The following is a 25,937-nucleotide window of genomic DNA, read 5'->3' as shown; positions in this document are numbered from 1 at the left end:
TCCTGCCTCAGCCTCCTGAGTAGTTGGGATTACAGGTGCCTACCACCATGCCCGGCTATTTTTGTATTTTTAGTAGAGACGGGGTTTCACCAAAGTTGGCCAGGCTGGTCTCAAACTCCTGACCTCAAGTGATGATCCGCCTGCGTTGGCCTTCCCGTGTTGGGATTACAGGTATGAGCCACTGTGCCTGGCCAAAAAATTACATTATTAAAACAACAGTTGTTTCACTGGGGCAAAGAAGTTCCTGCAGCACTGGCTCCCAATAACCGAGACTGTCCTTGCCTTACATAAGACAGCCAAACACAAACTCCAAAACAGACAAAGTAATTGACATTCATTTCCATGTCCTGCCCCCTTTCATTACACAAGTCTAAGGCAAACTCTCTGATTTCTGTCCTGGATCCCTCTTCCCTTGAGGACTTAAAATTCCTAGAATTATCCATTTTCTTGCATCAGTTTCTTCCTGCCCATTGCTCATTCCCATGAGCATACACACTGAAATTGCTCTAAGAAAACCCTGTCAACAATAAACAAAACCCTTCCTTCTCTCCAAATGACCATTCAGCTTAGTGCCCCTTTACCTGCTCCCCATCAACGCGTATGTTTTCAAAACACTCCTTCCACTCACTTCTTTTACATCTGGTTTCTGACTTAACCACTGCTGCACAAAAATCGCCCACCCATCAGACTCAATGATGACCTCCTTGCTGTTATTTTTCCTTACCCATCTCAGGTAGCGCTAATCCAAATCTCCGGTTTGTGATGCATTGTCAAGAGTCTATGCAAGGCCCTCATCATTTGACTTCTCCTGTATCCCTGACTGATTCCACTTCCATGACAACCTCCACCCTAGGTATCCACTACATCTGTGTTAGTATAAATGAAAAATCCAGAAGGGCTGTGCGTGAGAGAGATTTAGACAAATAGTATTCTACTATAAACTAGGTGTTTTGTGTTTTCAACCAACTTTTAAGTCTTCTGGGACTGACTCACATAGTGCTCTTTAGTATGAAACAGCATTTTATTCATCCATCCTTTTAATCAGCTCCAACTCTATATCCTATAAATGACATCCAAGACATAGATCCCTTTATGGACAGACATGTATACGTTCTTCTAGTGAGCCTATGCAGGGATAAGACTGCTAGATCATAAAGGATCACAGACTTTTGCTCACCTGTTATTTTAACTTCCTTTCCTCCTTTCAGTAACACTTCATATATTTATTAACACCAAGTTTTCCCTTCTGCAAACTATTTGTTGTCCATCTTCTACTGATTTCCGTTTTTTGCTGTTGATTTACAAAAGTGCTTTGTGTGTTTTAGCTACTAATCTCTTGCCAGTTGAGGAATGTTTTAAAACTCTCTTCTTCCTATCTGTTGACTCCAAATATAGAGTCCTTCACTAAAAAGACATTAACTTTTGACAGAATAAAATCCATTAATATTCATTAATCCATTAATGTGGCTAATGCTTTTTGTTTTTATGATTACCTTCATCACCTAAACTGACATGTTTTCTGATATTTTCTTCAATTCATTTAGTTTTACTTTCCAAACATGATTTAACCAGTTTACGTGCTATAAAGTATGAATCTTAGCCTAATTTGTTTTTTCCCCAGTGAAGTAGGCCAGTTTCCTCTAACGACCTATCCCTTCCCCACTGATTTGTGATGTCCTATTTATCTCATTTTATCTAACACTGACACATATGCAAGGAAGAGTTCCTTCTTAGGAGCTAAAGGGTCTCCCACTGTTTCTCCGGTTATCTGCCTGCCCTGTGCCACTCTCATATGTGTCTATTACTATGGCTTTGAAACAGCTTCATAGCAGATAAGGCAAGTATCATTCCCCCCCGCCCTAGTTACGCTGTTCTTTTCAAAGTGACTTTATTATAATACATTTTGCTTTTCCTTACAGATTTTAAAATAAGTCTATCAATCACCTCAAAACAATCCTGCTGGGATTTTAACTTGAACTACATCAAATTTATAAATGAATTCAGAAAGAACTCACATCTTTACAATGTGAAGCTGTCTCATCCATGAACATAGAACCTCTCCATTTTGAACAAAAGACTAAACATCTTCATCACCTTTAAAATAAAGTGTTTTCCATAAATGTCTCATGCATTCATCATTAGACTAATTACTAACAGGTATGCAGTTCCAGTTACCATGATATTTTCTTTCATATTTTCTAACTGGCTATTGCTGCTACAGAGGGACACGACTTATTTTTTTGCACATCCATCTTGTGCCCAAATATTGATGCTACTGGGGTTTCTATGTAGGTCATCTGCAAATGATCAGAACCGTGTCTCTTCCAATTATTCATTGCTCCATTTTTGTCATTTTAATGAACTATATCACTGAATATCTATAGCAGCTGTCATCATCTACAACTGTTCCATCAATTGTTGCTTCGTCTATTTTGAATTATTATATACATACATGTTCACAATCAATTGTATACGCTTGGGTAACTGTTCCTTTTACTGGTATCTAGTGTCTTTGCCCCTCTGAATTGTTCTCATGTTAAAGTAAATGTTGATTGTAAACCTGCAACTCCAGCTTTCTTTGGTTCATGTTTGTTTGCCGTATAATTTTCCTATTTTAAAAAAGGGATGGGGTCTCACTTTGTTGTCCAGGTTGGTCTCAAATTTCCAAGCTCAAACGATCCTCTGGCCTCTGCCTCCCAAAATGCTGGTATTACAGGCACGAGCCACTGTACCTGGCCATCTTTTTCCATTTTTTCATCTTAAACCTTTCTAGCTTTTTTAAATTTCTGACAGGTAAACACTGTTCCCGGAACTTACGTTCTTAAATACATTCTAAAGGTCTCGATATAGCTGTTTATGTATACATTCAGTTATATTCCCTTGGCATTAAAAGCCCTCTCAATCTCAACTCTCGACTCCTCTAAGAAAATCTTGGTCTTGGCTGGGCGCGGTGGCTCAAGCTGTAATCCCAGCACTTTGGGAGGCCGAGACGGGTGGATCACGAGGTCAGGAGATCGAGACCATCCTGGCTAACACGGTGACACCCCAGCTCTACTAAAAAATACAAAAAACTAGCCAGGCGAGGTGGCGGGCGCCTGTAGTCCCAGCTACTCGGGAGGCTGAGGCAGGAGAATGGCGTAAACCCAGGAGGCGGAGCTTGCAGTGAGCTGAGATCCAGCCACTGTACTCCAGCCTGGGCGACTGAGCGAGACTCTGTCTCAGAAAAAAAAAAAGAAAAGAAAATCTTGGTCTTACACTTTTTTTTTTCTCTCCCTCTGAGATCCTTATTACACATATATTAACACTTCTCTATCCACTTTATTGCTTTTTCTTTTCTATTTTCTGCTTCTATCCTTTCGTGATAACTTGTGGGAATCTGAGTGGACATTCTAGCTTGCCTACACATTCTTCAGTTGTATCCATGTATTAGCCACTCCATTTACTGAGTTCTCTAACGATTGTGTCCTCTATCCCCAAGGAGCTCCTGTTTGTTGTTCTTTATGATTTCCCCTTCTTGCTTCATGTTTCCACCATGCTCTTTGAGATATTTAATATGCTTTTAGCTAAATCTTATTCTGACTATTCCAGTAATTTTGCTTTATCTGCTCCACATTGTTCAGTCTGTTACTTTTCTCTTACAGTGACTATACTCCAGACAGGAAATGCAGATGTTCCCCTCTGAATGCATGCTCCCCAGGGAGACCAGGCACATCAGGTACAAAAGAACACTGCAGAACAAGTGGCTACAGCCTAGCACCACCTAGCTTCTGTAGGGTAGAGTCATGGGGATACAACTCTGGGAATAAGCATTTAGTATTATAATCTCTAAGTCTACCCTGATACTTACCTTTCTGAATTCTGACTTCCTTGGTTACAGTAATTCAGCCTTAGGGATGGGAGGGAACAAGTGAACTTTCAAGAACCAAGCAATCCAACTATATCCACTGTTAATTACTCCTCACAGGAGCTGGGATACAATGCCACCCTAATGCTACCCACTGCTTTTGGCAGACATTAGCTAGTTGCAACTTTCCTGCCCTGCACCACAAAGTAACATGAGGGTAGTAATCTAGCCCAGGGTAATGAGGGGAAGAAAAAAAGGGGGAAAACCTAAGAAATTCCTTTCTACTTTAATTCCCATCTATAGGAATTCTAGTCTGCTCTACTTACTATTTCCTTCCCATCCCAAGAACCCAATCACATCCTAGGCTGCCCCAGAGTTTCTCACAATATATATCAGTTTAACATCTTCAACTACACTCCCTGGCTTCAGCAATGTCACTCCCAGAAGAGAGGGCCATTAACCCATGATCATTTGACATCAAGTAAACAGCATCACAATCTAACCAGAGGCTTAAGCCAAAAACTTCAGAATCATCCTCCCTTGTTAAACTCCCCCACCAATTCTATCACCAAGTCTTCTAAGTACTCTCTCCAAAATTTACCCCCAATATATTGAATTCCTCTCCATTTCTACAGCTACCACCCAAAACAAGCCACCACCATCTTTCTCCTGGGCTACTATAGTAGCCCCTTGACTGGTCAACTGCATTTATGCTTACCTTTCCACAGATTACTCTCCACATAGCAACAGCAAATGGTATGTAAAAAACATCAACTGGTGTTATGTTACTATTCCCCCAGTCTAAATGACCAACCAAATAAAAAGCTTTCAGTACCTTCTCACTGAACTGAGAATGAAACATCAGGCTGGGCGCGGTGGCTCAAGCCTGTAATCCCAGCACTTTGGGAGGCCGAGACGGGCGGATCATGAGGTCAGGAGATCGAGACCATCCTGGCTAACACGGTGAAACCCCGTCTCTACTAAAAATGCAAAAAATTAGCCGGGCGAGGTGACCGGCGCCTGTGGTCCCAGCTACTCGGGAGGCTGAGGCAGGAGAATGGCGTGAACCCGGGAGGCGGAGGTTGCAGTGAGCTGAGATCCAGCCACTGCACTCCAGCCTGGGCAACAGAGCAAGACTCCGTCTCAAAAAAAAAAAAAGAAACATCAACCTGCAGCTTACAGGGCTGTATCTGGCTCTTATTTCTCCAATCTTATTTCATTTCTCTTTACCCCTTATCAGCTACTTCACTTCAGCCATACCAGCCTAATCTCTTTCTTCATAAGACTCAGTTCCTATCTCATGGCATCTCACGTCAACTCATGGCATTACATTACATTACATACTTTCTTCTTCTGGATCTCAGCCAGGTCTCAAGAGCAGCCTCCCAATATCGCCACTCACAACAATTCATCATATCGGCCTATTTGTTTCCTCCACAGAACTGATTACAATCTGAAATTGTAGCCAAAGCGTCTATAGCCATACCACCCTAAATTCACTCAATCTTGTCTGAAATTGGCCAAATAGAGCCACCTCCCTACTGGGCACTGAGAATCGAAGTTGGTGCCCAAGAAAAGTACTCCTTGCCTGCCTGCTCCGTGTCCAGGCAACCTACAGTGACCTCTACACAATAGAGTAACAGTGGAGGACTGCAGGAAACAGAAAGCACATCTAAGTTTTAAAATAAAAGAGTATTTGCCACAACTGACTGCAAAAAAATTGGTCCCTCGCAAAACAGTGCACATGTATCCAATTAACACTTTTATGTGTTAAATACAATGATCAAAAAAAATTCTTCTTCCAGTCACATCAATATACAAAAGACTAATTTCTAAAAGCTGAATCTGTTCTCATTTGTCTTTTGTGAAGGATAATTCTACGTAATGTCACTATGTTCCACTTGCAATAAACATAACCAAATAATTAAACCTATGTTTCAGGTTCTAAATAGAATATAAACCAAATTTGGTAACCCCCCAAAAAAAAGTCTAGGCCGGGCATGGTGGCTCACACCTGTAATCCCAGCATTTTGGGAGGCTGAGGCGAGCGGATCATGAAGTCAGAAGATTGAGACTATCCTGGCTAACACAGTGAAACCTCGTCGCTACTAAAAACACAAAAACAAAAACAAAAATTAGCCAGATGTGGTGGCGGACGCCTGGTGGCAGGCGCCTATAGTCCCAGCTACTCAGGAGGCTGAGGAGGGAGAATGGCGTGAACCCAGGAGCCAGAGCTGACAGTGAGCCGAGATCGCACCACTGCACTCCAGCCTGGGTGACAGAGTGAGACTCTGTCTCAGAAAAAAAAAAAAATCTGTACATACTATAGCATCCCATTAACAAAGTGAAAGTAAAATTGCATCAAATTACAACAGGAATAGGGTGTGACTCTTGGTTCAGGACTGCAGTTGACACCACAGCCCACAACTTATTACAAAGACTAAAAACTAAAATTAAACAAGGCATCTTAATACAACCAGGCCGGGCGCAGTGGCTCAAGCCTGTAATCCCAGCACTTTGGGAGGCCGAGACGGGCGGATCACGAGGTCAGGAGATCGAGACCATCCTGGCTAACACGGTGAAACCCCGTCTCTACTAAAAATACAAAAAAACTAGCCGGGAGTCGTGGTGGGCGCCTGTAGTCCCAGCTACTCCGGAGGCTGAGGCAGGAGAATGGCGTAAACCTGGGAGGTGGAGCTTGCAGTGAGCTGAGATCTGGCCACTGCACTCTAGCCCGGGCGACAGAGCAAGACTCCGTCTCAAAAAAAAAAAAAATAATAATACAACCAATAATTATTGGCCTGTATAAACCAGAAATGATTAAACAAGATGGCTGAAATTGTATGGTTAAAAAGAAAGGTGTAACTTCAAAGTAGATTGAACATACACCATTTCTTTCCCTCCTGAAACCCCATTAAAACACTAAAGAGACTTTTAAAAACAGCACTGACCAATTAGAACAAAAAGGACAGGAGACAAGAGTAACCAAACTTTGGAAGCTGCAAAGCAGAGGGATGAATGGAACTAACTTAGCAAGTCCAAGAATGTGAAGCCCAACTGGGAAGCAACAGACCTCTAGAAGGATGGCTGGAAGGAAACTATTGCTCCTTCGTCCCAGCAAAAAATGACAAGAGATTTTGTCTCTAGAAAGGATAAGCAGTCTCTGACCTCGGAGACAGCAAGGATGAGGATACCACGTAGGAAAAAAAAAAAAAAGGAAGTAAATGTGTATATACCAAATGCTTGAACACCTCTCCTCCCTGACTCCTATCTCAGCCCTCTTCCCATATTCAGCTCCCTGCCAAGCCTACACTTCCCAGGTAAAATATTTGATGATTCTTTTTTGGGAACTGAGACTTGACAAGAAAAAAAGAGTAAAGACACTGATAGGCTGGGTGCAGTGGCTTGCACCTGTAATCCCAGCACTTTGGGAGGCCAAGACGGGTGGATTACCTGAGGTCAGGAGTTCGAGACCAGCCTGACCAATATGGCAAAACCTCGTCTCTACTAAAAATACAAAAATTAGGGCCGGGCACGATGGCTCATGCCTGTAATCCCAGCATTTTGGAAGGCCGAGGTGGGTGGATCACGAGATCAGGAGATCAAGACCATCTTGGCCAACATGGTGAAATCCCGTCTCTACTAAAAAATACAAAAAATTAGCTGGGCACAGTGGCGGGCGCCTGTAGTCCCAGTTTCTTGGGAGGCTGAGGCAGGAGAATGGCATGAACCCAGGAGGTGGAGCTTGCAGTGAGCCAAGATCATGCCACTGCACTCTAGCCTGGGCGACAGAGTGAGACTCCATCTCAAAAAAAAAAAAAAAAAAAGATACAAAAATTAGCCAGGTGTGGTGGTGTGCACCTGTAGTCCCAGCTACTCGGGAGACTGTGACAGGAGAAATGCTTAAACCCAAGAGGCAGAGGTTGCGGCGAGCCGAGATAGGGTCACTGCACTCCAGCCTGGGCAACAGAGTGAGACTCCATCTGAAGAAAAAAGAAAAAAAGACACTGACATAATGGTGGGGTGGGGCTTCCTAATAAAGTGCCAATGGTCAACAAGCCCACCCTTTCACTCAGAGCTTCTGGTGTTTTCATCTTTTATATATATAATAAAATACAGATTATAACTGCACCTAAACGCAAAACCTTACCATAAAGAATGAAACTAATGCTGGGTTTTACCATGCTATGGCACCCTTCAGATCACATTTGCCTTCCAGAGTGCAACCATAAACGGGTTCATTTTTTGTAAAAGTATCTGAAGATTTCATGTTTTCCTAGGCATCTTTCTTAACTTGTTGCTAATCAAATTTATTCTTTTTAAAGTAACATTTTTTAAATGGAGATAGCATTTCACACAACATGAAATTCACCATTTTAAAGTGGTTTTATTTACTATGCCGTGCAACCATCACCACTACCTCATTCCACAGCATTTCCATCACCCCAAAAGAAACCTTGTACCTATCAGCAATCCCAATTCCCACCTCCTTCCTTCCCCTGACTACTCATCTTTCTGTCTCTACAGATGGTGCCTATTCTGGACAATACATATGAATGGGATCATACAAGATGTGACCTTCTGAACCTGACTTATTTCACTTAGCACAATGTTTTCAAGGTTCATTAGTGAACACAGATCTTCACTTCTCTTTATGGCTGAATATTATTCCATTCATTGTATGAACAGACCTATTTATCCATTCATCAACTACACACACATTTGGATTGTTTCCACTTTTTGGCTACCATGAATAATGTTCCAATCTACTTTTGAGTTTCCTGTTCTTAAATGTGAGTAGACCACCAGAAATCATTACCACATAAAAAAAGGAATTAATAGAAAGGACTATAAACACTCAAATGAACAGGAAAAAACCAACTGGGGAGACAGGAACCATGCAAAAAGAGAACAACTTTTAGCTAACTTTAAAATTATCATTAATAAACTTTAGCTAATAAAAAATACCACATCCATAAAATAAAGGACTATTCAGAGAACCAGAGTTCCAGGAAACTAAAAATACGCTAAAAAGAATTCAATGGATTTGGGAGAAAAGTTGAGGTGGCCTCCAAGAAAGGAGAACAAAAAGAAAATGAGATGAAAGATAGAAAAAATTAAAGAAAATGAGAAGATTAAAGAAATTCTAAGATATACAAGGTTTCAAAAATGTACCTCCCATATACCCTCTTCTCTGGAAGCCTGAAGGACAGGCCTTGCTAACATGAGTGACCAAGAAAGATGACGGGGGTGGAGCCCTTGGGACCCAACCCAAGTATAAGGACTACTATTTCAGGAATATCATCATGCACCACACACAGAACAGATTTATAGATTAACTAAGGTATGTGATCATGAGAGACTTAAACATTCAAAAAAAGACAGCCTGGCATTAATTTAGTAGTAAGTACAAAATTAAATAAACATATAAAACAATAAATCCAAGGAAAACACAGAGTTTGGAAGGAAATGGAAAGGCAATTACAGCATACTACATGGCTTAGCTGAAGATATCTTTCACATAGTCAAAATAACAAAAATGCATCTAAAAATTTTAAGACAATCACCTAATGAGGATGAGGGAACAGGAAGGGTGTGTGCAAGGGTTGGGCTGGGAACGGGGGTAGTTCCTGAAGCAGGAAATAGAAATGCCTAAAACTGAAAAATCAAGGAGTTACAATATGGGAATGTTATTCAGAAATATGGAAGGAGGGCCAGGCACGATGGCTCACGCCTGTAATCGTAGCACTTTGAGAGGCCAAGGCAGGTGGATTGCTTGAGTCCAGTAGTTTGAGACCAGCCTAGGCAACATGGGAAAAAGTCTGCGTCTACTAAAAATACAAAAATTAGCTGGACATTATGGTGTGAGCCTGTAGTCCCAGTTACTCAAGACACTGTGATGGAAGGACCACCTGAGCCCACGAGGTTGAGGCTGCAGTGAGCCATAATTGCACCACTGTACTCCAGCCTGCGGGACAGGAGTGAGACACTGTCTCAAAAAAATAAATAAATAAATATGGAAAGAAATTTCCAAAGGACTCATTAAGAATAGAAAATAGTTACTTGGGGTCCAACACAGTGGCTCACGCCTGCAATCCCAGCACTTTGGGAGGCCGAGGCGGGCAGATCACGAGGTCAGGAGATTGAGACCATCCTGGCTAACATGGTGAAACTCTGCCTCTACTAAAAATACAAAAATTAGCCGGGCATGGTGATGGGCAACTGTTGTCCCAGCTACTTGGGAGGCTGAGGCAGGAGAATGGCGTGAACCCAGGAGGCAGAGCTTGCAGTGAGCCAAGATTGCGTCACTGCACTCCAGCTTGGGTGACATCTGTCTCAAAAAAAAAAAGAAAGAAAATAGTTACTTAGGGGATGGGGGTGCCTGATGTTCTTTATAATGGGCCAGATAGAAATCTTTGACGATTTTAAACTCTGTATATGTACAAATGGAACTTATGCTCACTCTGTTTTTAAAAAGCTGAGACTACAAAAATGTCCTGAAGAAAATAAATCTTAATATCTTTAACTCAGGAAATAAAAGTATGTGTCTATCCCTCATAGGGTTATGAATGGCTTCTAAGCAATTGAGTGCTTTCCAGCTAAAATAAAGCAACTCCTGCTAAAACAAAAGTACCTTAGGAAAAAAGAAAAATAATAAAGCAACTCTCAACAATGGCTAAAATTTGGGGCACAAATTGATCAAAAGATTAAACATAAAGCACATTTATGAAGATACACTGACTCAAGCCATATAAAAGCCATTTATCTCGCCAGGTACAGCATTAACAACTCACTTCTCTTCTTTTGTAGTAGACTTGTCCCTTTGTACATTACACTTCCTTCTCCAACAATCCAATCTTAACTGTTACCAGACTGTCTTTGCACTCCACTCTGCCTGAACATACTTCCCACAGTTAACTCCCAGTCAATTGGGTCTCAGTGTAAATATCTGCTCATAGAGGTTATCTGATCTCTCCAGAAAGTGTCCTGTCCCCTTCGTTCTAGATCATACTAGAGTCTTTATCTCAATCTGACATGGTCACTTCCAGAGGGGAAGAGACCTCATCTGTCTTGTTCACCACTTCATATTCCACACTTCTAAGAGCACTTGGCACACACTAGGCACTCAAATATCAAGTTAATGAACCATGACTATTTACCTCAACATTGTTAGTTTTAAGAGTCTTACTGTCTTCTCAAAGATTTCTTTTGAGGAATAAGTAAAAATTTGCTCCCACCTCTTACCTGCCTTGAAAACACACACACAAAAATCACTCCAAATGCAACTGAATGCTTACACTAAAGAATTATTTGCTGTTTTTCTCAAATTTTAACTGGGAATCTTATCGTTTGTCAACTCTACTTAAGGAGGAGAGAAAAACCACGATAGGATGTGCTAGGGTTGGGGAGGCTGTTACACAGAGCAGCTGCTATGAGGAGTAAGAAACTGGGGCTGGGTGCGGTGGCTCACACCTATAATCCCAGCACTATGGGAGGCCGAGGCGGGCGGATCACAAGGTCAGGAGATAGAGACCATCCTGGCTAATACGGCGAAAACCAGTCTCTACTAAAGATACAAAAAATTAGCAGGGCATGGTGGCGTATAGTCTCAGCTACTCAAGAGGCTGCGAGGCAGGAGAATGGCGTGAACCCGGGAGGCGGAGCTTGCAGCGAGCTGAGATCGCACCACCACTGCACTCCAGCCTGGGCAACAGAGCGAGACTCCGTCTCAAAAAAGAAAAAGAAACTGGGAAGTCTGATGTGTAAAGAAATTTAGGATTCATTACTACTACTTTGTGTTCGATGTAATTCACCCTTTGCTACCTCCTCAAGAAAACTACAGCAGAGGTCTGTTATTTACAAACAAAACAAATGCAGATGGGAAACTATCTACTCTGAGAAGTCCTCCTTCACCTGTGTTATCAATAAACATTTCCTTCTGTGTTACTTCTGGACTTGGTATATTATTAGCACCCCGAGTTGTGTCTATCAGCTCCAAGGAGCAGAGGGTTAAGTGTTTCCAGCCAGGCGCAGTGGCTCACGCCCGTAATCCTAGCACTTGGGGAGGCCGAGGCTGGTGGATCACCTGAGGTCAGAATCAGAAGTTCGAGACCAGCCTGACTAACATGGTGAAACCCCTTCTCTACTAAAAACACAAAATAAGCCAGGCCTGGTGGCACATGCCTGTAATCTTAGCTACTTGGGAGGCTGAGGCAGGAGAATCACTTGAACCTGGGAAGCGGAGGTTGCAGTGAGCTGAGATAGCACCATTGCACTCCCGCTTGGGCAGCAAGAACAAAACTCCATCTCAAAAAAAAAAGCTCCTCTGTATTGCCAGTAGCTAGAACAGTGGCTAGCACAAATGTCTGTTCAACATGAGATCTAAAAGCAGTATCTAAATCAAAAAGGTCAATTATTTTAACTATACTTTTTTTTTTGTTTTTCTTTTGAAATGGAGTCTCGCTCTGTCGCCCAGGTTGGAGAGCAGTGGCGCGACTTCGGCTCACTGCAACCTCTGCCTCCCGGGTTTAAGCAATTCTCTGCCTCAGCCTCCTGAGTAGCTGGGATTACAGGCACCTGCAACCATGCCTGGCTGATTTTTGAACTACACTCTCATTTTCACTCAGCAAGGTAAAGAGATAACTTGAAAAGTTTGGAAAGACATACAAATGAAACACATACTTACTGTTTCAAAAGTATTCATTACCACCAAAGGGAAAAAAACATTAAAATAATCTCCATAATTGTGAAATCTGATAGGCACAGGTCTTGAGATGGGCTGACAAAGACTTGCAGGGGGCCCACACTGATCAAAGTTCAAAAACATTTCATATTTCCATTTTAAGACCTCTTTAACGAAGGTGTCAGAGACAGACTGTGATGACAAGAGAATGTTTACTGGAGAGGAAGATGGAAAATATTTGCTTTCACCAAATGGAACTTCGCAACCTTGCCTGTTGGAATTATTTGGAGCCTGAGGATGAAAAACATTGCTCGAATTTTTCATTTCACCCACTGGCTTCTGAGCTACGAGGGGAGCTGGCTGTGGTACTTTCAAAATCGACTGTATCCCCTTTGACTTATTTTTTAGAGATGGTGAAAGTGCTGAAGAAGTTTCCAAAGATTTAGAAAGACCAGCAATTCGTGAAGTACTCTTTGAGCTAAAAATCTTAGCAGTGGTAGGTCTCAAAGGTTTAGATGCAGAAGGCGGCAAACCAGGTTTACGAAATACATCTTCATCTGCTGCTTTCACTTCAGAGTGTTGTGGGCAGTATTCACCCTGGTTTTTTGTGGTTTCAAGACAATCTTTGTATTTACACTTTGTGCCACTCAAAGATTCCAACTGAGGCTGACTTACAGAATCTTCTTCAACCTGAACTGTATCTTTTCCATGAATTAGTTCAATGAATTTATAATTGTCATTCTCCATTTGTGAACATAAATCCATATCTTCAGGATCATTTTGTGTTAAAAATAAGTTATCTTCCTCTGTATCACTGCTAGAGTCAGGCTCTCCCTCGTTCAAAGTTGCCATCTCTGTATGATGTGCTGTCGGATCACCTCCCCCCAGAGGGTCCTCTGAAATAGAGACAATTACTTCACTTGTTGGTATTGTTCCATTTAACACTATAGAATCACACTGGTTCAAAGGGCAAGCACCATCAGTCGCTGGAGACCCATGTTTTGCTTTTATGGTTTCTGGTTCAGAAGGCATGCGTTTTATTAACTGTTTTCCGTTACTGTTGGCAAGTACCTCAGTTCCTCCTGTACAATCATAATCTGACCTATCAGATTCTGGTACAAATGTGTCAGAATTCTGTGCTGTATGAGGCCCTGCTCTTGTAGCATCTGTACTTTCACAACCAGAAAGTCTTTGTCTATTTTTTTGTGATTTGGGTCTGATCTGCCTTTGCATCTGAAGTTCTTGACTAGTCAGCAGTTTCTTATTATTTCTGACAGACAGGTTCTGAGGAGAAATTAATTTAGTCTTTTTTCGAGTATCAACTACTCCAACAGTTTTGCCATGATCACGTAACTGAGCTACATAATCCAAAGATCGCTGGGACAACTCAAATGCCTTACGAGGACCCTTTTTCAGGCCAAGTTTCTCAACTGTTGAAGTTGGTTCAGGACACTGACGAAATTTCTTTGGTGGCACTATAGCAGGAGTTGTCCTACAACTGAGGTAATTTGAACTTCTATTCTGTCCTTTTTTGGCATCCGAATGAGTTTTCTTAGGGGTCTTAGAAACTGGAACTTTCCTGACGGGTTCTGTGTAAGTACAAAGCTTTGAAGATTTCTTTTGTGAAACCGTAGTGGCTCTCTGAATTCTTGAATTGGGAGTTCTAGTCCTTCTATCTATACTTTTAAAATCATTTCCAACAAGCTCTCTCTTATTAGTATCAGACTGGCCCTCATTTCTGACAGAAGATGAAGGACTCACAGGATCTTCAGGAACTGGTTTTTCAGATCGTTTTCTCTTAGGCTTTTTTACTTCAATTTCACAAAACTCCTCAACAGAAATACTACTGCTCTGTGGTCTTGTGTGTTCTTCAATGCCCCCTGCCCCTTTTTTAACAACTTCAGATACATAATCTGTACAATCCTGACCATTTGTGGTATTGGCTATAGGAGTCAAACATTTTTTCTCACCATCTTGAACTGAATTATTATTGTCTAGATGATCTTGCCAAACGGAAAACACTTCAGATGCACTTTCAAACTCAAAACACTGAGAATCAGATTCCTCAAACTGAAAAAGAGACTTCGTCTTTTCTTCGTTTACTGGATTCTTTTCCTCCTTAACTGTTGAAATGTGCTGCTCTGGACGTTCCTTCTCAAGGCGTCTTTTGTCCTGTTTAGTGAGTTTCTCAAGACTCAGGATTCTTTCATCATCATCATCGTCAGAATCTGAAATAATAATCACCTCTCCAAGGGAGGCATCTCCAACATTATTTTGGTTAGCTGTGAAACATCTTTTATCTTCTTTTCCTTTCCTTTGTAGCTGGGATGAGTTCTGAGGGGAATCAGATGGAAATGTAGTAACACTGGCTTGAGCTAGTAAAGATAATTTGTGAAGGTCTCTGTCTATCTGAGAATCCGTTAAGGTGTCAGATTTAGGACTGATGCCAGGGGCCTGTTCTCTTGTCAAGTTCGAATAAATCACATTGGTACTATTACTCATCGCCTCATCTCTTGATTCAGGTACAGTCAAAAGATCTTTAAAGCAAGATGATTTCTTCTCTGAAGTATTGGCCATTTTTGTAAAGGGGATCGAATCTTTATCATCACCATGAAATTCCTGTATTTCACAATTGTTTTCATGGGAATAGAAAATACCTAACTCTTCATTCTTTAATTGCTTGTCTTCTGGCAATAAATTGTTTTGAGATTTTTGTTCTCCATTCTTATTATCATCCAGAACACCACTAGGGTCTAAAGAAAGATTGTGTATGAAACCATCTCCTTTCTGAACTCCTACATCTTTCCTTGAATAGAAACTCTCAATGTTAGATACAGTCAAATTTTCGTCTAAATTGATAGTATTATTGACCAAAGTACTCTTCCTGTGTTGTTTCTTTATTTCATGTGATAACTTTGCACAGATTTCATCTTTCTGTACCTTAGTTTTTTGTTTTGAGGTTTTAGCAAGAACATCATCCTTTAAAGAGAAATCTTCATTTGATGTGGACGCTTTTTCCAAAGCATCAGTGCTAAAATCAGTCAACAAACGTGTTGATACTATTATTTCTCTGTCACATCCCCTTTCTGGACCATTTCTTGAAGTACAAACCTCTGGTGTATATGAGGAGTTCCCTTTTACAGACTTCTGCTTCCTTGTACTTATTTTAACTTCATCTTCAGCTCTTTCAGTAAACATGTTTTCACTACTCTGCTTGAAGCATGACCCAGCTGAGAGCTGGTCTTCTAGTTTCACATCCTTTATATAATGTTGCTCATCATTGTCACCTTCTATAGTGTTATCTGCTTTAATCAATACACTGTCTTGCGCTTTCATTGGTTCTTTAGAAAATGTTGGGCTGGAAGCTTCCAAATAATGCCTATCGTTTCTAGACTTCTTCCCTATTTGTTCACTTTCTTCTCTATTATAAGGTGCCGGAGAGGTTTTACATGTAGAAGTCAGATCCGCAAAAGTGTTACATGGAGGTGCTTTGAATTTCATGTTTCTAATAATTTGCTTTAAACAAGTTTGTAGCTCGTGGGTTTCCTGACTAGTCAACTGCCAACCTAGAGATAAATTTTGTCTAAGGATTAAGTTGACCTTATCCCAGAATCGCATGCAAAGAGATCGCAGCCCAAGCTGACAACCTTCTTTAAGGAGACTTCTAATCAGCCGCACACAAGCAAGTTGTACAGAGTTACATGGCATGGAATGCATCGACAATGATGGTATCACTGCTGTTCTTCTGGAGCAATTTCCAGATGATTTCTCAGAACTCCGTGTAAATGCAGTATTAGGAAGCTTGGCACATTTGACGACAGCTTCTATCCATTGCTGGGAACTTACCCACAGCAAATGCAAACATTTTTTATTTCTATGCAGTTCAATCACTGATACCAAAATTAGAAGAAAAAATTCAGTGACTTTGTCACACATGGCATCTGTTTGGTTGAGGACACCTCTGACTTCAGTGTACAGATGATAAACAACCTCTACTATGTAAGCCACACCCAAATCCTTAAGATCGATGAGGGAATGGACAAAAGGGATGAACCACAGAAATGTGCTGTTATGAACACGTATGTCTTGACCAATATCTGACTGAAGCACACTGGCTAATGTTTCCATTTCTTCATATATGTTAGGACAATAATCTGGGCAAATGGCTGTTCTCCATCCAGAATCCTAAAAGGAAAGAAATGCTGATGTTCAGATAAATAAACACCACTTATGACAGGTTCAACATCCAAGTCGTTAAGAAAAGTATGTTTCTCAACTCTCTTATTTTGGTTTACCACATCATTATTATGGTATACAATGGAAAGGTATAATTGTGGCATACAATTGTATCACAATCGTAATACACCTAACTCCAAAGAAACTAAAAATATAAATTGAATTTTGAGGTTAAAGTTTCATAAAAAGACAAATTGATAACACTTTTATGTACTCTCGGCTTTTTTCCACTAGCTAGTTTTGATTTCTAGTCATACCACGTATGTCCCCATAAACTTTCCATCTTCCCTAAATGTACTTAGAAATTAATTTTCCAAAGTATGCACACTGTAGTTAGAGTCCATCTTCTCCAATGCACAATACATCTGCTGTTCAATGAGAAGGTCTTTTACATAGTAGTAGATTGAGAACAGCTACATATCATAAAATCAACAACTCAACATATTATATAAAATAGTCTACATAATACAAACGCAATAAAATAGCATCTGAATTTTCAAAGTGTTTTATACCTTTTTGGTCTTTTCAGGATTATAATTGTATACGATCTGGCTGCAAGTCACCATATCATCCAAATACGACTCCGGTTCTGACTTGATCCTTAAATATTAAGAATAAATAGAAATTACTGAAATTAAGGGAGGAAAAAAAGGCAGAAACACCTCTTGTTAAGAAATTCAGTGGAACACACTTTCTTATAGAGATGATGTATAAATCCTGACATTAGCTGAACTAACCTTACAGAGCTGTTCCGTATATGCTCAATCTCTCTATTGTAGCTTGCATTGTTGATAATGGCTTGAAATGCCTCAATAGGATCAATAAGCTGACCCCAGACCTTAGATCCAAGGCGGTCCAGAATCACCATAAAACAGTGTAATGCTGGCCAGAAAGGATCCACACTATCATCTGAAATACAATGGCACAAATCGTTGAATTACTAAACAGTTAGAAAAACATACTAAAATATATTGAGAATTAAGCATTCTTTATCTGGTGAGTAGCAACCAAACGAAAAGCCAAGCAGCAAATAATTTAAAGTAGCACGCCACCAATCCTTAGACACACATAGGTTTTAAAAAGCAGGCACATTTTCAAGATTTTTTTTCAAGCAATACTATCATGCTTCTGAAAAACAAAAAATTAATGGCAAATTATTTAATGGGCAAGAAAACAGTAAAACAGTCTAGGTAAACACAATCTTTTCACACCCTATTTGCCATACCAGAAACAACCTTTTCTAACTTAGCTCCTCAACCCCTCCCAAAACTTTGTAGTCCCATCCTCCAATAACTAACAGAAAAGAAGAGGAAAAAATATAAAGGAAAGAGAAAGAAACTGGTATTTACAGATCTACATGAAGCCCACAACACAAGAAATTCTCTTTCAGCATGATCCTGAATTTTGTGTCATGCAGTTAGTGTAAATGACTAAATTCTTTTTTTTTTTTTTTTGGAGACAGAGTCTCGCTCAGTCGCCCAGGCTGGAATGCAGTCACGCAATCTCGGCTCACTGAAAAAAGCTCCACCTCCCAGGTTCACGCCGTTCTCCTGACTCAGCCTCCCCAGTAGCTGGTGCTACAGGTGCCCACCACCACGCCTGGCTAATTTTTTCTATGTTTTAGTAGAGATGGGATTTCACCATGTTAGCCAGGATGGTCTTGATCTCCTGACCTCGTGATCCGCCCGTCTCGGCCTCCTAAAGCGCTGGGATTACAGACGTGAGCCACCGCGCCCAGTCAATGACTAAATTCTTTAGCTAAGGATTACAAGGCAAAGATACACACTCTTCATCCATCTGTATCTCAACATGGCTTTGCTATTACCTGCTTTTCATCCAACTTCCCGCTTCTCTATTAGATATGCAGTAGCAATATACTGCCCTACTCAAAGACCTTCAATGGCTACTTAATGTCTTCCAAGAAAATTCAAAGTCCTCAGTCAAGAACTTAAAAGATACTGATCTACTGTTTATTTCCATTTTTATTTTACATATTCCTATAATCATATACTATCTACAGCAAAAACAGATCACTGCCTCTTTCCAAAATAAGCCCTAGAATGCCCTTGCTTCTAGCACAACCTATCAAAATCCTATTCATCCTTAAAAGTTCAGCTTAAATGCCTCCTCCTATATATTAAACATTCCCCCACTTCAGTCATCTACAGTACTCTTGAGGCAAGTGCTGGAATTCACTCAGTTACTGCTAGTTGTTAAGTCATCCTAGAACTTGTGACTTTCCTTCCCTCACACTTCTCAGACTTTGACACAGTCATCTGAACTTTCTTATATATTTTTCTATCCTCCACTGCATCTGAAACAGTGCCTGTGTCTAGTAAGCTTACAAGAAAGAAAGTAGTTAGGTGAAGACCATTATGAAAAGTTTCTCAAAGAGGAAATTAAACTTTTGAAGACGAAGCTGGGTTCAGTGGCTCACGCCTGTAAATCCCAACACTTTGGGAAGCCGAGGCAGGAGGACTGTTTGAGGTCAGGAGTTCAAGACCAGCCTAGGCCACATAGTGAGACTTCATCTCTACCAAAAATTTAAAAATTAGCTGGGTAAGGTGGCACATGCCTGTGGTCCCAGCTACTAGGGAGTCAGAGGCAGCAGGAAGACTTAAGCCTGGGAGGTTAAGGCTGCAATGAGACCTGATTGAGCCACTGTACTCTAGGGTGGATGACAGAGTGAGATCCTGTCTCAAGAGGAGGAAAAAAAAAAAAAAAAAGGTGTTTTTTTTTTTTTTAAGATGATAAGGGAGCTAGCTTAACAGAAAGGACAGAATTATACATATAGTTAGGTAAAGGGAAAGAAATGAACAATTTATGCAGTAAATGTTGGCAAAAGAATAATAGCCTTAATCAGATAAAATCTAGCAAGAAAATACATGCCACAGGCCAGGCGTGGTGGCTCACGCGTGTAATCCTAACACTTTGGGAGGCCAAGGCAGGCGGATCACATGAAGCCAGGAGTTCAAGACCAGCCTGGCAAACATGGTGAAACTCCATCTCTACTAAAAATACAAAAATTAGCCAGGTATGGTGGCGCATACCTGTAATCCCAGCTACTTGGGAGGCTGAGGCAGGAAAATTGCTTGAACCCAAAGGCGGAGGCTGCAGTTGGCCAAGATTACACCACTGCACTCCAGCCTGGGTGAGAGAGAGAGAGACTTGGTCTCAGAAAGAAAAAACAAAACAGAACAAAATATATACATATGCCCTATCGACAAAAGAATAACAATATATTTGTATCAGAATCTCCCACAAATGAGTTTATATACAACAATGAAGTTGCATGAAGGGAAGAGAATGAGGGGAAAAAATATATTCATTATGTTTTCATAGGATCTGGTATACTTGGTCTTTATTAATTCATTAACTTCAAAAAGATTAGAAGCACTTATTTAATTACAGATCCTTCATGATTAACATGAGACAAGCATCAGCAAAAGGAGGTCAGGATCTAATAATAAAGACAACTACAAGTTTTAGGCCTCATTATCTAGACTATCTAGAGCAGCATATCCAAGAGAATGTTCTGTGATCATGGAAATGTTCTGTCTATGCACTGTTCAATACAGTACAGGATACAGTACAGGCACGTGTGGCCACTGAGCCTTGAAACATGACTAGTGGGACCAAATAACTGCATTTTTAATTTTAACTGACTTAAATTTATTTTAATAATCACATGTGGCTGGCAGTTACTGTATTAGAGAATCACAGAGAAACAAAGAGGCAGGCAAAGGGAGGTCATGGGACAGAGAAGGCCTTCCCCACAATGTTAACCACAATGTCGTTACAAATGGGTCTCTCAGAGGTCCTGATAGTCATCCTACCACCAACTTTTTCATCATGAAAAAGCAGATTAACTTCCCTTCTTCTATGGAAGGAAGGTACTGAATTAAATTATAAAGGTCCTTTCTGATTTAAAAGTCTGAATCTGGGCCCAGCACTGGTGACTCATGCCTGTAATCCCAGCGCTTTAGGAGGCCAAGGCAGGCAGATCACCTGACGTCAACAGCTCAAGACCAGCCTGACCAACGTAGTGAAATCCCGTCGCTACTAAAAATATAAAAAAATCAGCCAGGCGTGTTGGTGCACACCTATAGTTCCAGCTACTTGGGAGATTGAGGAAGGGGAATTTCTTGAACCCAGGAGGTGGAGGTTGCAGTGAGGTGACATCATACCATTGCAGTCCAGCCTGGGCAACAAGAGTGAGACTCCGTATCAAAAAACAAAACAAAACAAAAAAGTCTGAATCTATTACTAAACCAGAAAAACTCTTTTCTCCACAACATGCACCAATTCCTGCAATTAAAGTGCATCATCATCACCATACTCAAAAACATTCAGCAAGTAAAATTTATTACCGTGTGATTGCCTCTCCATAGTGCGAAGTATCGACTGCATAAAATCAGTTTGTTTGTCTGAGCCCAACAATAGGGAATCCATGGCTTGTTCCTCAAGAATGGTCAGCAACATGCAAATACCTGTAAGATCATTTAGAGTTATATTGAATTGATGAAATAATACTATTTTAATGCCTGGTTTAGTTTGCAAAAGAAAAACAAGGCAGGAAGATGAAGCAAGATAGTATTGTTTCTCAAACACTTAAGTCTCAGATATTCATACACAACTGCTCCCAAGTAACAGAACTTTAGACTAATTCAAGTGTCAAAGTAGAAAATGGTTAGAAAACAATTTCTAAGATAACTACTACATAAACTGTATCTCATCAATATAAGATGCCTTCAATTTTAAGATGTACCATATTCCATATACCATTAAGAAAGAAAAAAAATCACTGCCAATTATGACACGTGACCTTAAGATCTGGAATCAAGGAAATGGTATTTTGAGGCCAGGCGTGGTGGCTCATGCCTGTAATCCCAGCACTTTGGGAGGCTGAGACAGGCAGATCACAAGATCAGGAAATCGAGACCATCCTGGCTAACATGGTGAAACCCCGTCTCTACTAAAAATACAAAAAAATTAGCTGGGCGTGGTGGTGGTGGGTGCCTGTGGTCCCAGCTACTCGGGAGGCTGAGGCAGGAGAATGGTGTGAACCCAGGAGGCAGAGCTTGCAGTGAGCCGCCACGGCGCCACTGCACTCCAGCCTGCGCAACAGAGCAAGACTCCGTCTCAAAAAAAAAAAAGCATTTTGAGCCACTATAGGACTTGTAAACAATGCTGACAATTCTTTCTACTAGGAGAATTTAATATTTTTAAGAGACAGGATCTCCCTCTGTCACCCAGGCTGGAGTGCAGGGGCACAATCCTAGCTCACTGCAGCTTCAAATTCCTGGGCTTAAATGATCCTCCCACCTCAGCCTCCCAAGTTGCTGGGACTACAGGCATGCGCCACCATGCCCGGTTCTACCAAGAAATATTTTACACACTGAAAAAAGGGGAATTAACAATCAAACCCTCTTTAAAGCCAACTATTACACTAATATTTTGTTAATAAAATGTGTCCTTGGGCCGGGCGCAGTGGCTCAAGCCTGTAATCCCAGCACTTTGGGAGGCCGAGACGGGCGGATCACGAGGTCAGGAGTTTGAGACCATCCTGGCTAACACGGTGAAACCCCGTCTCTACTGAAAAATACAAAAAGCTAGCCGGGCGAGGTGGCTGGCGCCTGTAGTCCCAGCTACTTGGGAGGCTGAGGCAGGAGAATGGCGTGAACCCGGGAGGCGGAGCTTGCAGTGAGCTGAGATCCGGCCACTGCACTCCAGCCCGGGCGACAGAGCAAAACTCTGTCTCAAAAAAAAAAACAAACATGTGTCCTTAAACAAGATTCAATTCATTTGCCAGTGCTTGAAAATGTACCTCTTACCACAGAAAAGTTTCTAGGATATAAATACTGTTTAAAACAAGATATGTAATAGTTAAGACATATCTTAACAGAATGACAGAATAAGAACTAGAAACTATAAAATCCTATCTTTAGCAAGTTTTATCAGATCACCAAAAGAGAACACTTCCCTTTTAGGACACTCAAGAACTACAGGGCCAGGCGCAGTGACTCACGCCTATAATCCCAGCACTTTAGGAGGCTGGGGTGGGCAGATCACTTGAGGTCAGGAGTTCAAGACCAGCCTGGCCAACATGGTGAAACCCCGTCTCTACTAAAAATACAAAAAACTAGCCGGGCGATGAGGCAGGCGCCTGTAGTCCCAGCTACTCGGGAGGCTGAGGCAGGAGAATGGCGTAAACCTGGGAGGTGGAGCTTGCAGTGAGCTGAGATCCGGCCACTGCACTCCAGCCTGGGCGACAGAGCCAGACTCCATCTCAGGAAAAAAAAAAAAAAAAATTAGCCAGGTGTGGTGGCATGCCCCTGTAATCACAGCTCATCAGGAGGCTAAGGCAGGAGAACTGCTAGAACCTGGGAGGTGGAGCGTGCAGTGAGTGGAGATGGTGCCACTGCACTCCAGCCTGGGCAACAGATTGAGACTCTGTCTCAAAAAGCAGAACTATATGAAAATACTAAGTATATTAGTGTAGGAACAATACTCACCTAACCAATAGCTTTTGTAGTTGGTAGTATCATACATGTGTGAGGGCAGAAGAATTAGTTTACCCTTCTCTAGGACAGAAGAAGTATAAATGTCTGGATTCTCTAGAAGTCCCAACTTAATGACTTTAAAAAGGCAAATTAAAACTTCTTCTAAGTCATAATAATCGTCTCTGTCCACTTTCCCCAAGTTTCTTGCAGTCAAGATAGCCCAACGCCGGACCTAAACACAGAACATAATATGTTTATTACTTAATTCAAAAAACAATGGTCTACATACAGTAAGAACATAGATAAGAAAACAGGATTCTCTGCAGATTTTAAAAGACATGTGAGATACTAATTAATGCAACCTGTAGACCTTCTTTGATCCTGATTTGAACATACGAATCCTAATAAACAGTTTGAGACAATCCTTTCCATTCATTCTAACACTGACTGGCAACACAACATTAAGGAATTATCCTTTTAGATGCAATAACAGTATTTTTCTGGTCGAGCACAGTGGTTTACACCTGTAATTTCAGCACTCTGGGAGGCTGAGGCAGGCAGATCACCTGAGGTCAGGAGTTCAAGACCAGCCTGGCCAACATGGCAAAACCCAGTCTCTACTAAAAATACAAAAAAATTAGCTGGGCATGGTGGTGCACTCCTGTAGTCCCAGCTACTTGGGAGGCTGAGGCAGGAGAATTGTTTGAAACTGGTGGAGAGAGGTTGCAATAAGCCAAGATCATACTACTGCACTCCGGCCTGGGCAACAGAGTAAGACTCCATATCAAAAAATATATATACAACAACATTTTTCGGGTTTTTTAAGTTCTTACCTTTCAGAAATACACACTGAAATATTTTGTGGATGAAATGCTCTGATGTCTAAGATTTGCTCTGAACTAATCCAAAGGGGAGTGGAATGTTGACTATGTATTGATAAAGCTAACTGATGGATTATGGGGGGGTTCATTACACCATTCTCGCTACTTTTATGTTTATCATTTTCCATAACAGAATGTTCAAAAAAGGAAAGAAAACACAAAATGAGGAATCTCAAAAGAAATCAAAGGCCATTTCTAAATGGCAAAATAGCATAAAGAAGTGATTTTAAATTTCTTGGAGGCTATGAATTAAATTTAGTGCTCACAACCAGCCTTAAGAAAAAATAAACTAAATAAAACAAAAATATCAAGAGTGCATCATTCACAGTAAAACTATTATTTTACAAAATACATTATATAGGCACATGTATACTTTTTTGTAGTCAAAACGTTGGAAAAACACAGACCCCCACATGAGCTCTATGCCAACATAAGCAACAAATTATAAACTACTGAAAAAGTTTTGGAATCCATGAGTTCTTACTGGTAAGTGGTAGAACAGGAAAAAGCTCTTGATTACTGTACAATCAATGTCAAGTGGTAACTAGTAAACATGGAGAGTGCTGGAGTTAGGAAATTACCATCTTGCAATCATGATAGAAAAACTGGTTCAGGCAAGACACATTCATGAATGCTACATTTAGGAGATTTTGGTGAAATGCAGAGTATTTACATGGTCTTAAAGTATCTAAACAATAGAAATTATTATGCAGTAAAGAAATGGGACATCTTCACTGAAAGCTCAAAATTTACATCACCATGAGTTGCAAAGGACATGGCGTGCCTCTCTCTACATATGACAAGGTGAGGACACTCTCTCTACGTATGACAAGATGAGAAGGACAGTAACATCACTTCATGATGGTACTCCAGTTGGGAACATATAACCTGAACTCATGCATGAGGAAACATCAGACAAACCCGAAGTGAAAGTGAGGAACACTTTTTTTTTTTTTTTTGAGACGGAGTCTTGCTCTGTCACCCAGGCTGGCATGTAGTGGCACAATCTCGGCTCACTGCAACCTCCGCCTCCCAGGGTCAAGTCATTCTCCTACCTCAGCCTCCCAAGTAGCTGGGATTACAGGCACGTGCCACCACACCTAACTAACTTTTGTATTTTTAGTAGAGATGGGGTTTCACCATGATGGCCAGGGTGATCTCGAACTCCTGACCTCGTGATCCACCCACCTTGGCCTCCCAAAGTGCTGGGATTACAGGCCTGAGCCACCATGCCCAGCCTCATTTATTTTTGTAAAAAGAGGCAGAGCAGGAATGACTGTGCTCTTCAAAAAGTAATTGTCATGAAAGACAATGAAATGTTCCAGATTAAAGAGGACTAAATGGACATGACAGCTAAACACAAGACCTCTTAGCAGCAGTAACAAGAGATTTTGCAAATCTATGACCTCTCCAAAATTGTATTCTCAGGCTATCACACAAATATAAAATGGTGTATCGTTGTGGTCTTATTATTTCTCTGATCATTAAATATAAAACATTCCTTCACATATTTATTAGCTATTGGTAGTTCCTCTTCTGGCACACGCCTTTTCAGTTCAGATCTTCATCCATTTTTTTCGTATTGTTAATAATATGATTATCTTCTTCCAATTTTTAAATTTTTTTTGAGAAAGAGTCTCACTCTGTTGCCCAGGCTGGAGTGCGCCAGCATGATCAGGGCTCACTGCAGCCTCACTCAACCTCCTGGGCTCAAGTGATCCTCCCACCTTAGCCTACTGAGTAGCTAGGGCTACAGGTGTGCAGCGCCATGCCCAGCTAATAAAAAAAAT

General features: G+C 41.0%; 1 protein-coding gene across 6 annotated transcripts in view; it reads right to left on the bottom strand.

Moving 5' to 3' along the window:
- Positions 1–25,937, bottom strand: part of SETX (senataxin) — a 99,338-nt gene that overhangs the window by 54,112 nt on the left and 19,289 nt on the right. For all 6 annotated transcript variants that reach the window (XM_026457124.1, XM_026457127.1, XM_026457128.1 and 3 more), the window contains 5 exons: positions 23,279–23,498; positions 21,134–21,253; positions 17,501–17,672; positions 17,276–17,363; positions 12,531–16,712 (listed from right to left, as the gene is read on the bottom strand). In XM_026457124.1, the coding sequence (XP_026312909.1) occupies positions 12,531–16,712; positions 17,276–17,363; positions 17,501–17,672; positions 21,134–21,253; positions 23,279–23,498 (4,782 nt within the window). The remainder of the gene's footprint in view (positions 1–12,530; positions 16,713–17,275; positions 17,364–17,500; positions 17,673–21,133; positions 21,254–23,278; positions 23,499–25,937) is intronic.

Source organism: Piliocolobus tephrosceles, chromosome 14 (assembly GCF_002776525.5).
Source record: "Piliocolobus tephrosceles isolate RC106 chromosome 14, ASM277652v3, whole genome shotgun sequence".
NCBI lineage: Eukaryota > Metazoa > Chordata > Mammalia > Primates > Cercopithecidae > Piliocolobus > Piliocolobus tephrosceles.
The sequence above is the reverse complement of the archived record's forward strand: the minus strand, read 5'-3'. Positions and strand labels throughout refer to the sequence as shown.